The sequence below is a fragment of the Mauremys reevesii genome, linkage group 11 (assembly GCF_016161935.1).
Source record: "Mauremys reevesii isolate NIE-2019 linkage group 11, ASM1616193v1, whole genome shotgun sequence".
Classification (NCBI taxonomy): Eukaryota; Metazoa; Chordata; order Testudines; family Geoemydidae; genus Mauremys; species Mauremys reevesii.
Window position 1 is genome coordinate 55458953 of NC_052633.1, and position 14602 is coordinate 55473554.

Sequence of the window (14602 nt, forward strand, 5' to 3'; positions counted from 1 at the left end):
AGTAATAAAAATAAACAGAGTAACCACACTCAGTTGGATCAGAGCTTAAGTAAGCAATTTGAGAAAGTTCTGTTTATGGAAGTTCTTTAGGTCAAGGATTCTAGGCTTAAACCCAAAGCAATTACCTGCTAAGTTTTAAAAACAAATTGAATGTGGAACATTAATCAATAAATCAACAGGTTCTCAAGTGTTTTTAGTAGATTCCATCATCAGGACTCTTCAGCGTAGAAAAAAAATAGTAAACTGAGGCTGGATAAAAGTTATGCTTTTAAATTTGTTTAAGAAACAAGTGCTGTATTAGATCAATCTGTTGTTACTGAAATATCTAAACAGGGAACTAAAACCTAGTTCTTAACCTTAAAGGCTTAAAGGGAGAATGGAATGAACAAATTGTCTCTTACCTGAAAGACATTCTTTCTACTAGATTTCTCTGTAGTCCATTCAATGTTAGCTCCACACAAATCCACCCATTCTGGTTTATATCCTGCTTTCTGCAAATAAAAATTAAATAAGAAGTATAAATTGAACATACAGAAATGGGGACAGTTGCCAGATAAAAAGAGAGTGAATCAAGTTCAACTGGCAGATTATTCTAGCATTGTTGCTAGCACCACTCTGAAGGGCCTATTAATCCTCCCTTTAATACAATATATAACCCTTTTTCAGGGATCTCAGTGGGAATTACATGTGTGTGTGTGTGTGTGTGTTATTTTAAAAATTCATTAGGCTATTTCCTAATTAACGCAAAAGAAAAAAATGACTAGATATTTCTTGTTTTTTTAATGCTTACTTTGCACCACTGAACCTGAAAAATGCTTGGGCAGAATAGATTAGTTCTGATTGATACAGCTGGATAGAACTGAGACTGTAGAAGAAGGTGTTCCTCAGCTCTACAGTAGGCCATCTTTTTATCTGACCAAGTTATCAGGGTCTCAATCCAATGAGATGCCCACATCCGTGAGTTCCAGCAAAGTCAACAAGTCTGGGATGCACTAAGTACGTCTCAGGAGGTACTCAATGCCTTACAGGCCACTACACATCCCAGACAATAATACTTAAAACAAATTAGTTCCATAAAGTTCCTTCTGCATTTTATTGGGGCAATAGCTGAGTGACGTTAATATCACCTTAACTCATCTTTTTTGTCCCTAATTTTTACTACTACTACTACTAGTTATATAATGTTTGTCATCAGTTGATCTCAAAGCACTTTACAAATGAGGACAGTATCATTTTGCTCTTTCAGATGGGGAAACTGAGGCATGGTGAGGCGGAAGAGACATAAATGGGAAGACAACTCAGGTCTCCTGAGTTCCAGTTCAGTGCTCTATCCACGAGGCCATACAGCTACTTTAAACCACTCTAACTTTAAGGGTGACATCGGTTGTAAAGAAAACCAAATGGCAGCAGGCACCATGGAGATTCCAGCACAATCACACTTCTCGGCTTCCTAAAAATGCTCACTAAATTTCTCTGATGTTGTTATTAATGGCTAAAAACCATGTATTTCAAGAGTTGCTTTGAACTGAGTAAAAAAAAAAAAAAGATCAATTTGTGTTGAGAGAAATAGTAAAAAATCCTAGTCAAAAGCTTTGCAGTCATGGAACCTGCCATTTTTCAGAACAGAAGTTATAATTATACTCATAATTTGCAAAAACCACAATACCTCCGTGTCTCAGGACCCTTGGCAGTAACAGGCTCTATAATAGGTCTTTGTTCCTTGTTTCCAAAAGGGAAATAAAATATATATGTTATTCAGAAGAGAAGGATGTTCTCACAATTAAAGGACTAGGCTGGAAGAAACAGGTGCATTCTGTGGGGTATTGAGGATTGTCACTTTAAGAATGGGTAAGGGAGGGTTCCTGGTTCTGCTTGCAGGCTCAGGGGCTCTGCAGGAGAGTCACTCTGCAAAAGCCAGCATAAAAGCAGTGTGGGTTGAGTTGTGCCTGTCTGCCATAAGGACTAGCCTGTTTTCTCTTTCTCTGTTTTTGGGTTCTTGTGTGTTAAAGTTCTGGATTCTAAAAATAAAGTAGTGTTACACTGCAACTTTCCAGTATGAGTATTTATGTTTTAATCTAATTTCCCAGTGTGGTATGCTATGAAATTAACAGGTTCCATATCTAACTCTGCCACAGAATTCCTGTTTAGCCTTTGACAAGCAGCTTAACCTCCCTAAACCTCAATTTCTCCATCTGCAAAATGGTAATATTGATGCTTAATTTCACAAGGATGTTGTGAAACTTAATTTGTTTTTTTAAGCACTTTGAGATCTTCAGATAATAATTTGCCCTTCAAAATCTTCTATTACAAGCAATATTTTAATAGAAATGTACAAGTTACAAATTTCAGTACTGCACAACTTTTATATATATATATATATATATATATATATATATACACACACACACACACACACACAGAGCATATTCATGGGACAGATCAATCACTCCAATTGTAAAATCTATAGCCGGGGCTCAGAGACAGGAATATCTATGACGCACCTGTCAAGGATTTCATCCACAATGCTCCATCAAGAAGCGGGATTTGCACTCCCACAGAATAGCCATGTGCAGTTCCCTGGGGAACTGGTGCAGATTTTGTCAGACAAATTTGACTGCTTCCTCTCTTTGGATAAAATCACAGAGTTATTGGCTGTGACTGCAAATACTTACACACCTGGGGTGAAGGAAAAGACAACCCACTCAACCAAAATTTGGAAGGTTGAAACACCAATGAAGGAGAGAAAATCTTGGAAGAACATAAGAAAAAAAGGAAGAAAGTAAAATTTAGGATGAGAGCAGGATAAAGCGCCTTGACAGTGAGATCACAGAATCATAGATATGTAGGGCTGGAAGGGACCTAAAAAATAATAAATTACACTCCCCTGCACTGAGGCAGAACCATGCAAATGTAGATCTGTTCTTAAAATACTCCAAAGATAGGGTTTTCACAACCTCCCTTGCAAGCCTATTCCAAAGCTTAACTACCCTGATTTTCCTAATATCTAACATAACACTTCCTTGCTGCCGATTAAGCACATTACTTCTTATCCTACCTCCAGTGGACATGGAGAACAACTGAGCACTATCTCCTCTTTATATACTTTAACATACTTGAAGACTGCTATTAGGTCCCCCCTCAGTCTTCTTTTCTCAAGATTAAATATGCCCAGTTTTTTAACCTTTCCTCATAGGTCAGGTTTCCTAAACCTTTTCTCACTTTTGTTGCTCTCCGGTGGACTCTCTCCAATTTGGCCACATCTTTCCTAAGTATGGGACCCAGAATTGGACACAGTGCTCCCTCAGTGTCCCCATCCCATCAGTTTCCCCATCCCACAGTGCCTCAGTTTTCCCATCTGTAAAATGGAAACGATACTGACCTCCTCTGAAAAGTGCTTTGAGATCTCTGGATGAAATTCACTATGTTAGAGCTAGGTATCATTATTACCAAAATGGATCTCCAGTGGACACGTGGCCCCTATTTAAATCTACAGGAAGTCCGTGAACATATCTGAAAGTACAACATGGCCTTGTGTTGTCCTACGTGCTGTATGATCCACAGTCTGGTTCATAAGCATGTAGGCATAACTAACACATCCTGTAACTGAGTAAGTTAAGACTATCATGAGAGACCTAATACTTAATGTCCTTGTTTTGTGCTTTTCAGTCAGACCATTTATGTTATATCAATGTTGTTGGTGGGGGTTACACTGTAAATTGATATAAGTGTCTGTTACAATGAAATCTTCCTCTGCATGAATATGGATTTAGGAGGCATTTACAAGGCAGTTTGCATATGTGTTAAATATCCTCTGTTCAATAAACTCTTCAGAAAAAACTGCACTCATCCTTCTCTTGGTCAAAATTACAAATCTTTGAAAACAGAATTTTACATAGGGAATTCTTGACAGCCTGATCCAAGCAGAAGCTAGGAATGGAACTATGATCCTTTTTGACCAGGTTATAAATTTAAAATACAAAATAATAGAAGTTCAACAGGTTTTGTGACTTCTATAAAGTGGTATGAAATACAGATTTTTGACTAGGAATGATCAAACCGGGAGCAAAAAATGCATATTCATCAAACCATTGCATTTCCTTTGTATTTTTATTAATATTTTAACAGTTTTTTAAGCAAACATCTCTCAAGCTCTCCTATGCTTTACACTAACATTTTTTTCTAATTAATACTACTGATGAGGCCACATGGCAATGCTAACCTGAAAAGAATTATGGGCCCAATCCTTCTCTCATTGAAGTCAACAATAATTTTATTACTAGCTTATCTGGGATCAGGCCCTATGTCTACAATAGGGATACAAAAGCAAGGAATAACACAGTAAACTGTGTGGCTATAGGTATAATCAATTTTGTGTATTAGAATATTATTAAAAACTATGATAAATATATATTTAAATCGCCAATAAACATTACTTCTTCAGCAATAAGAGAGGGATTATGTGTATGTTTTCATTTCCGCCCTCATGTTGCCTGAGTGACTTTACAGTGAAGTATTGTTCTTTTTATAATGATTCATCATTATTTTAAATTTTCACTTTATATACAGTACTTAAGAATTAATGAATTAATAACCTTATAATCCAAAGCAGTATTTATCTTTTTGTTAAATCACATCATTTTCCTGTTATAAATAAAATTGCTATGTTATTAAATTCATACTACAATGAATGAACATTGACTTTATTGCATTATTTAATTAATGGTTGAGTTCCTCCTTTTCCGAAATAAACAATATTTGAAAAAAAAAATCAGTAAACAAATGATTCTTAATGAAGTTTATTATATTATTCCTTTTCAGCTATCAAAATTATAACAGGGTGACTGGGTTTAAAAAAACAAAAACATTGCATTAGATGCATCCGATAGAATCAACTTGCCTGGATTTAGCTAGTTTGAGCAGAAACTTCTCTGATGCGTTAGGTTTGGGTTTGACATGTTGGATTATAACATAATTAGCAGTGATAGTCATCGACTGTTTCTCCGTGTTTTATGTAAAATATTTGACAGTATAGCAAAAAAAATTAAAAAGTTCAAATCTGCAGTCCCAATTTTTGATTTATTTCTGAACTTCCAGACTAATAGTCCAAAAGCCAAAGTCTAGCTCATTTTTGTTTTGTCCCCACAATACACAAACATACAGCAACATTAATTCATGCCTGTAATTTTGTTTCAGGTAGATACTGCTGCCATAGCTCCACCACCTAAAAGACCATTTCTGGGAGAGGAAGAATAATGTGAGTGAGGGAAGTTGTATGGGTCTATGGTCAGATCAGAGGGAACACACACTGAAATATGCAGTCTATGTGTCATGACGTGAGATGTGACAAAATGAGGAGGCCAGCAAAGAGAAAGGAGAGGGTTGGGCCAGGACCTCGAAAGTTACTGCAAATGGTTTCAAGAGAGAAATGTTTCAACTTGGCTAGGTAAGTTTTCTGGTGGAATCCTTTCTGCTATTAATAAGAATGGTTTGCAGAGCTTTAGATCAGGAACATTCTAGGTTTGATGCCAATCCAAATACCAAGCAACGAGATCAAGTGCTTCATGGCTGGGGTTCTTGACTCTACCGTACTGCTGAATCAAGAGATTCAGAAAGGACAAGATACTAATTGGCAGATGGGATGCCATTCACTGGAGGTTTGGCGGTGGAGTCTGATGAATGGAATGAGGTAAGTACATGGCATGATGTGCTCCAAGAGAAAGGCAAGACTGGAAAGATGTTTGAGGGTTGTACATAACTTGGTCTATCAAGTTGTGAAATCTGTCTATGAGGAGATAAGCCCTCAACCTGACTGAGTCTAAGGTCCCTCCTACGAATTCTATAGTTTGCATCACAGTCAGAACAGACTTTTCCAAATTCACACAGACTCCTAGGGATGAAAGAAGCTGAAGCAGTGATTAAGCTGATGCAAGGGCTTCTAGATGTGTCCTGATAATGAGAAGTCAGTTGTCTAAGTATGGAAAGACTGTGAAGCCACTTCATCTGAACTGTGCTGCTACTACTAGAGACACTTGGGTGAAGATTGTGGGTGCAGTTGCTAGACAAATGGAAGCATCTGTATTGATCGTGGTCAGGACCCCCATAATACTAAGGGAATTTTCTGTGGACAAAGTGATTGTCCATGTGAAAGTATACATCTTTGATATCGAGAGCTGTGAACCACGTGTTCTTTTCCAGGGATGGTATTATTGAGGCCAATTTAACATTACATAAGTTTAGTTTGAGAATAAAAACATTGAATTGGTGCAGAGCAAAAATAGGCCTTATTGCACTCCAGTTGTGGGTAAGGAGTGCTAGAGGGCCACCAACATGTATGTGAGGATTGGGTGACCAGATGAGAGACATGAAGTATCAGGACACGGGACGGGGATGTGGGGGGGGGGGTGTCACCTGCAGAGCGAAAAAAACAAAAACAAAAAAAAACGAGCTGCCGGAGCATAGGAAAAATTGGTGGGGGCTGAGCACCCACCAGCAGCTCCCTGCCCCGCCCCTCACCGCACCAGCTCACCTCCTCCTCCCCTGAGTGGGATGCCGCATCCTGCTTCTCCCCCCTCCCTCCCAGTGCTTGCACCGCCATACAGCTGATTCGTGCAAGCCTGGGATGAAGGGGGGAGGAGGAGGAATGCGGCATAGTTGGGGAAGAGGCGGGGCCAGAGCAGGGATTTGGGGAGGGATCTAATGGGGCAGGGAGGGGGCGGAGTTGGGGCAGGTGCGGGGCTGAGTTGGGGGCACGAACCCCCTCCGTCTGTGCGTCAGAGTGCAAAATATCAAGACAATTCGTGTCCCGACTGAACATCGGTCGGGACGCAGGACAAACAAGTAAATATCGGGACAGTCCTGATAAAAATTGGGATGTCTGGTCACCCTAGATGAAGGTGACACCAACAGTGGCTGACGATTCCCAAGTGTCCTGTTGTGCTGTCTGAGGCCTTTTTCTGCATCAAAACAATGTAATATAGGGCTGTTTAGAAGGCACTTCTGTCCTAATAGGACCCACCATTACCAGATAAAGAAACAGATCTGAAGACCTTTAAAGAAAACTTTCTTTGATGGCATTCTATCGGCAAGGAATCACTTATCAACAGTTGTGACTGTGAAATCTATACTTCTTTACTGTTTTGCCTTTACGGTCTCTACTTCTCTATTGTTTAACTGGATAGTTTCTGTCTGAGCATAACTAATTTTGCAAGATTTAAATCAACTAAGGTGGTGGTGGGGAGATTGGTTAAAGAATTGTTCATAATGGTCTAGAATTGGTGAAAAATACTGTTTTGTAGTATGTTATTTTAAAATGATTGGTTACGGTACAGCTAAGCAAGACTCAAATTTAACTATATAATCCGGGGTTCAAAAGGAAGTCCTTTGGAATCTAACTTCAAGATACCGACCAAGATCAGAGCTGCCAGACCTCAACATCGTGCCGACCACACTGTGCAGAAGCTGGAGCTCCAGATGATCTAATCTTGACTGGCCATCAAGAACAGTTTATCTGCCTTATTGGGAGAGGTGAGCATTGTATGCTTAGCGTGTGTATTCTGGTTTGGTACTTATTAATAAATAGAGGTTAAGGATATTACCGTGTAAGGCTCTTTCACTGGTAAAAGGCCCTGCAAACCCACAGAAGATTACACCCTGAGCCCGAGGAGCTGGGTAAGGGTTGCCCTGAGTCTTGGCACTGAGTAAGGGTGCCTCACAATGGCAGTTGCCACTGCCCTCAAAGTAGCATCTGTCGCATCAACTGCAGATTGTAATGCAGGTCTGGCCAAGAGCTTGCCTTCATCGCTAAGTGTCAGAAATTGACCTCTGTCTTGCTGAGCTAATTTGTCTTTAAAATTTAGGGACTTTGAATAATTCAGAAAATCAGACATAGACAACAGCAGCCTGAACAACTAGGGAGTTTGGTGCAGAATGGTGAACAGAAAGAAACTCCGTTCCCTTAGCCAGGACAAAGTAACATTTCTCATCCCTCTTGGGGGTAAGGGCACATGTTGCTGGTGTATGCCATAATGCTCTTGCTGTTTCCACTGTGGCTTCCTTCACCAGGAGTATTATCTGGCTGGACCCTATGGGTTGCAGGATGTCTAAAAGCTTGTGTTGTGTCTCCTGGGCCTCCTCTAGGGAGATGTGGAGCTCTTTCAATACCCTGTGTGGCAGCTCTTGAAATTGCTGTGGTCATTGCAGTGGACCCTCGCTCTCCCACTTGAAGGGACCCCACTCATTCAGGTTGCCTTCGGGCTTGTCTGGCCAAGGCATGAAGCTGCAGAACAGTCTAGGGCCCTTGTCTCCACCCAAGGTGGAGCAAGGCCCCCCCCCAGGTCCTCTAGTTCCCAGCCCCACAATAGGGCTGGGCACCAGACAGTCATGGCCAGGCTTTAGCCTAGGCTTGGGGAGGCTCAAGCTGCCAGCAATTAAATACTGGCTACAGGAGGCTGGTTTCAGCTGGGGCAGGGCTCCGGCTGCCAGTAAGACAACCACAGTCTATGGAGCTGGTGCAGGCCTCTGCTTGAAGAGGTTCAGGCTGCCAGCAAACAAACAATCTCACTTTAGCCAGGGTGGGGCTTAGGCAGCCAGCAAAGCAACAGTCTATAAGTGGGGCTGGTAAGGGAGGCTCCTTCTTCAGGGTGGGAGCTCCCCTGCACAGTGTAGGGAGCTGGCCACCCTGGGGTAAGGTGGCAGGGAGACATGGGCCCACTCTACTCCACCGTGTCCCAGCCAAGGGCCATAGCAGAGGCAGGATTGGCTGCCCCTGTGTCGGTGGGGATCCAGCTGCAACACACCGACTGAGACACACCTGGCTCCACAGCCGACTGCTCCAGGGCTGCTCCTGGGCCACTTCCTGCTTCCCTGGGGGTTGGCACTTCTTGTTTCCAGGGCTTCTCGGGGTACACCGCGGCTGGTAGTCCAGGCCACTCCTTGTCGGGGTCTCCCACTTCTGCGGCTATTGGACATCCGGGGGTAGGTTCCCCTCCTGGGCATGGCAGTACAGCAGGAGCATCCTTCTCCTCTGGGGATTCCACTCCAACCAGGCTGCAGGGCCTTCCTCTTATACTTCCGACCCTGCCCTGGCACTTCCGGTGAGGGGGGGCGGAGCAGACTAGTCTCCGCCCACCAAGGGGAGTGTAGTGGACCCTCGCTCTCTCGCTCAGAGGGAGGCCACTCGGCCTCAGTACAGTCATCCAGAGGGGACAGCACAGCTGGAGTGACTGCCTCATTCGGAGATGAGGAAGATAGTGTTGCCAGTGCCGGTGGAACCGCCAGATCCAGCTCATAGTTTTCCTACTCTATAGGGTCAGGAGGAAGCTCTGGTTGCTGTCTTAGAGGGGAGGGGTGGAATGTTAGATAGCATTCCATGTTAGATAGCACTGACCCTGGGAATCATATGTATGGGTCCCATGGGCCCCATTAGGGCCGGTAGGAGTGTTTGAAGTTGGGTTGTGGAGGTCACCAAGGCATGGGTACAGTCAGTCCCAAGGGGACATTCTGGGTGCAGGTTGGTTTCAGGAGGTTCTCAATGTCCTGTCTGGATGGATCTCCTTGGAGGAGGTAATGACAGTTCCTCCTGTAGCTCTGAGTCTCCTGATGACAATAAAGACCAGATCTGGTTCAATCGGCGGTGCTAATAGCTCCGTGAGAAAAAAGTTGCAGCTAGTAGACAGGATGGAAGAGACTTATCCTGTAGCCTTTTACCCCACCAGGGGATACATCACCCTCGCAAGGGATGGTCCTGTCAACTGAGGAGATTACAGACCTGGGGGAACAAAAGATGTTTTCTGGTGGAACAAAGATGTGTCTCTTTATTCGCCCTGGAGTGCTCAGGGTTCTGTCTGCTCATATCAACAGAGCAAATATAAGGAGGCTCTGGGTTAGCAGGTCCATGTAAGGTTGTGGTGGCACCATCAGAAGCTGAGGTTCCCAACAGGGCTTTTCACGAGAACTGGTGGCTTTTGATTTTTAAACCTGGATTTGCCTTAGGTGCTCTATTATTTATTTTATATTAAGTTATTTTAGGAGAATGTATTGCTTGTGAAAGGTATCAAGCTGACAGCGACTATCTGTTCCAGCACAGGGAGTTGCAACTGTGACATGGAGGGATGATCTGCAGGTGTGAGACAATTGCCCATTTAGTCTTTGACCACTCTGTTGAGATTCCTGTGAAGGGTATCAGTTGGTGCTAGCTGTGGGATTGATGTGGACAGTTATCCAACAGGTGCAGGTCTGAGATACCAGTCCCAAAAGCACATGCTAACAGAATACATTTTTAAAACAGATCACTTTAATTAAGCCAATATAATTTTCTAGCCTATAACTCAAAATGATCCTATACACAGAATTCCAGATCAATTTTAATGTATACATAATGTTTGTCTGCATAGCTTCTGAAACATGACATCATCCAGCCATTTCAGTATAAAAAGATATTGAAATGATCAGAAATAGCCTTTTTTACTATTTTATTTTTAAAACAACCCTTTGCACATAGGGGTAAGCAGGGCCAGGGAAGAGTACCCAGTTAGAGAAGAGGTTATGGCAAACAATATTGGTGGTTTAAGAACATAGAACTAAAAAACTTTTCATCACCTGCCACATATAAATTAGTTTATTGTTTGTGACTCCTGCCAAAGAATGCACCTTCTTGGCCACCCATCACTTCAATAAGGTATGGCAGGTTTGATCAAGCCTTGGGAACCTTTCACAATAGGACTCTGTCAAACCATTGCTGTTATGTCCACAGTGTCATACACTTACTGATTTCTCTTTCTGGAGCCCATATGAAGGTTTGTAGGCTCAGACTCCACACTAACTAGCACTGAAGGGAAACATGCCACTATTGCTTGTGCAATGTAACTGTCACATCTCTGAAAACCAAGATCAGTGGCCTCTCCTTGGGGCACAATAAAAAGGTACCGCAAATTTCACTTTGTAGTAACTACAGCTTCAGAAATTGCATTAACTGTATTAGAAGGAGTCATAAGAAATGTTCTGGAAGGTTAGCTGGATATGGTAGGTATCACATCTATATTAAGATGAAAAATCACTTTGCTAACTTACAGTGTTTTTCCCTTTGGTAACACCCTTTATTAAGGTGCCATTTATAAATAGTTAATTATTATTTATTAATGCATAAGCCACTTTATAGCATGCTGGATAACAACTGAAATTCATGTATTAAAGATGCACACACTTGGTTTAATACAATTTACGTCTTATAATATCCTTTGCAACAGATTCTCATCGCATCATCTGTTAAGCATTTATTACTAATGCATTTTATAACATGCTTTATAATACATTATTTGAGGAAGTAGCTGCATTTAGTGATCATTTCATAAATAAGAATAAAGCATTTGTAAATGGCACCTTCATTTAAAGTGTTACCTTCACATTACTGGGTAATTATTATTCGCCATACGTCTCACTTTGCAATTATTCTCAAAATGCACCATTTATTAAAAGACACGTTAAGTTGTATTCCTCCCCCCACCCTCCACCTGATTAAAAGTTTGAATCATTTTCTTACAGCTGTTCTCAGATGTCTTATGGTTGGCTACTTAGTTTGATTGTATTTATTTATTTATTTATTTTGATGATGCCAAACTTTCTATTTAGTAACATTCTTTCTGAAAAGATGAGTACAATAAGATAGATAACTGCCTACCAGATTGGCCAATGCTGGCTGTTTGGATTCTTTGTAGAATTCTATTTTCCCACCAGCAAGAACGATCCAAGAAGTAGACCAGTTTTTCCTTAAAAAAATAAAGTGAAATAAAATTAATGGATCAAGTAAGCATGAGCTATCTTGGCTGAGGAAGATAATACCATGGATTAAGCCAATAACACTTCATATTTGAAGACCTGGGTTCCAACCCTTTTTCAGAAATGAAAATGGTCCAAATTCACACTCTGTGTCAACAAGTGCACTTTTGTTGATGTTAATGGAGTTGCACCTGTTCACACCATGTCTGAGTTTTTCCCAATGGGTTTGATGGGCCAATTCCCTGAATTCACATTTAAAGTCCAGCATTGCTCCTATCCATCAACTTTAACAAAATAAAGAGTCCAATTGAAATCAATGGCACTATTCACATGCTTGAAGTTCACGTGTGCTTAAATATTTCACTGCATCAGGGTCTGTATGATTGGGCACCATTTGGAGATCGATATTTAAGATAGGCCCAGGACAGGAATAGCAAAGATGTCATATCATCAGTGTGAGGTATACTGAGCTGTGCACAGAACCTAGATTTAAAGATCAATACATTTTCTCCCTGTCCATAATAATAAATAATAATAATTAAAAAAAATCAAACAAGAGAGGTTTCCAGCAGATCAAGATACACAGTAGTAGTATTTTAAGAAAGTTACAAGAAAGTGTAACGACATATATAAGTTCTTAATTTGTGAAACACAAACAGCAACAACTTCTGTGGAGAGGTATAGAAGAGACAAAAACATTCTTTCAAGGTTGCTAGCAGCACACTGGAGAAAACCACACCAAAAAATAGTAATTACAAACCACACAGTAGATTATAATATTAATCACTCTGATGGATGCTGTTCAAAAGCATGGCACTATCATTACCTAATTAACAGAACTAGTTACAGAGAAAAAAATATATATTTGCAAATAAAAATTTTAAGTTTCATTCTGTGAGATTTATGGGGTCATATTGTCATCCCCAAGAATTTGGGCACACCACAGACAAAAATACTGCAAATTCTAAAAGTGTTGTACATTTTAGCAGAAAGCATTATTCATTCCAAAATGTGCACAGAAGTGTGCTGTAACGAGGGGAGTTTCAGTGGGAGTTCTGTTGGAGGAGGTTTTTGTATATTGTATTTTGTAGTTATGTGTGTGGAGGTTGGTAGGGGCAGTGTGCTGGGAGAGAAGCTGAGCCTTAATTAGGGGGGCAGGGCTTCTCTGCTTAGGGGTCCTATAAAGGTAGCTAGCCAGGCAGGCAGTGGCATAGATAGCTGCAGCAGCACAGGAGCCAGCAAACAGAGCTGTAAAGAGGGGAGTTTCAGTGGGAGTTTACAGGAGGAGTCTCGGGGGGAGACTAAGAGACCTAGGCAGAGGAATAGACAGGCTAGTGAAGGACGGGGGTGGTGTTCTGGGGTGTGTTGGGGATTTGTTTTGCTGTAGGTGGTGGTGGTTTGCTTTGGTTTGTGTTTCCTGGACTAACAGGTTTTAGGTGGGAAGGCTATGACCAATACAGAGGCAGCAGTGAAAGACACAATGAGGATGACTGGACGTGGAAGCTGCGGCATGTACATGATCCTGGAGCAGGTATCTGAAAAGAGTTTCGTCTGCATGAAGTGCCGCCTGATCGAGCTGATGGAAGAAAAGATCCGAGGACTGGAGATGCAGGTGGAAACTCTGGTCGAGTTCAGAAGGGGATTCGAGCGGATGATGGAGCAAAGACATGAGGAGGCTGAAGGGAAAAGCTCAGACTTGCAGATGGAAGCAGGACCAAAGAACTCTGAGGGGAGACTGCTGGGTGAGGAAAATGGACGGTGGAAGCATGTGACTAAAAGAACCAGGCAGAGGAAAAGACGGGCCAGTGAAGGAGAAATAGAGCTCAGGAACAGGTTTGCAGAGTTGGAAAATGAAGAAGGGGCACAGCAGGTGGTCACTGTAGGTGAGAGGGTAAGGAAGAAGAGAAGAGCAGCTAGTCCTATAGGAAGAGGTGAAGAGTCAATGGAGACAACACCAAATATGAGCCCCAAGAGGATACAGGATGGGTTGCAGAGGATTGCAAAGGACAATAGAAATCAAGAGGACTTGCAGCCAGAGGGAACAGTGGATAGTCTGGAGAATCACACTGTCACCAGGAAAAGGCAGGTCTATGTGACTGGGGTCTCCTTACTGAGAAGAATAGACAGGCCTGTAACTAGAGCTGATCCGGAGAACAGAAGGGTGTGCTGTCTGCCGGGTGCTAAGATACAGGATGTGAACCTGAGGCTGAAAAGGATCCTAATGGGAGCGGGCAAGAATCTGCTGATTGTCCTTCATGTGGGAACGAATGATACAGCTAGATTCTCGCTGAAACGTATCAAAGGAGACTATGCCAGACTGGGGAAGACGCTTAAGGAAATCAAGGCTCAGGTGATCTTCAGTGGGATTCTGCTTGTTCCTAGAGAAGGGCAACAAAGGTGTGACAATATTATGGCGATCAACACATGTCTCAGATAGTGGTGCTATAAGGAGGGCTTTGGGATGTGTGGCCACTGGGAAACATTCATGGACAGAGGACTGTTCTCTCAGGATGGACTTCACCTGAGTAAGGAGGGAAATAAACTTCTAGGATGGAGGCTGGCACAACTGATTAAGAGAGCTTTAAAACTAGGGCAGATGACTGGGAGATGTCCAGGTAATCTCCACGCCAGAATTTAACATTGAGAGGGAAGAAAACAAAGTAAGAAAGGATACAGCCGTGGGTAGGAGAATGGACATAAGGCGGAAGGGTAGTGTAGATACCAGTCTAATAGGTGATACTGGTGGTAGAATGTCTGTGCCTAACCAGATAAAGAATGTCAGTGAAGCCAAAACGGCAAAAATTAAGATGTTTGTACACTAATGCGAGGA

General features: G+C 42.0%; 1 protein-coding gene across 10 annotated transcripts in view; it reads right to left on the reverse strand.

The window, feature by feature from the left end:
- ARHGAP15 (Rho GTPase activating protein 15) overlaps positions 1–14602 on the reverse strand; it is a 464338-nt gene that overhangs the window by 353460 nt on the left and 96276 nt on the right. For all 10 annotated transcript variants that reach the window (XM_039495675.1, XM_039495671.1, XM_039495670.1 and 7 more), the window contains exons 5-6: positions 11675–11762; positions 402–491 (exon numbers count right to left, since the gene is read on the reverse strand). In XM_039495675.1, the coding sequence (XP_039351609.1) occupies positions 402–491; positions 11675–11762 (178 nt within the window). The remainder of the gene's footprint in view (positions 1–401; positions 492–11674; positions 11763–14602) is intronic.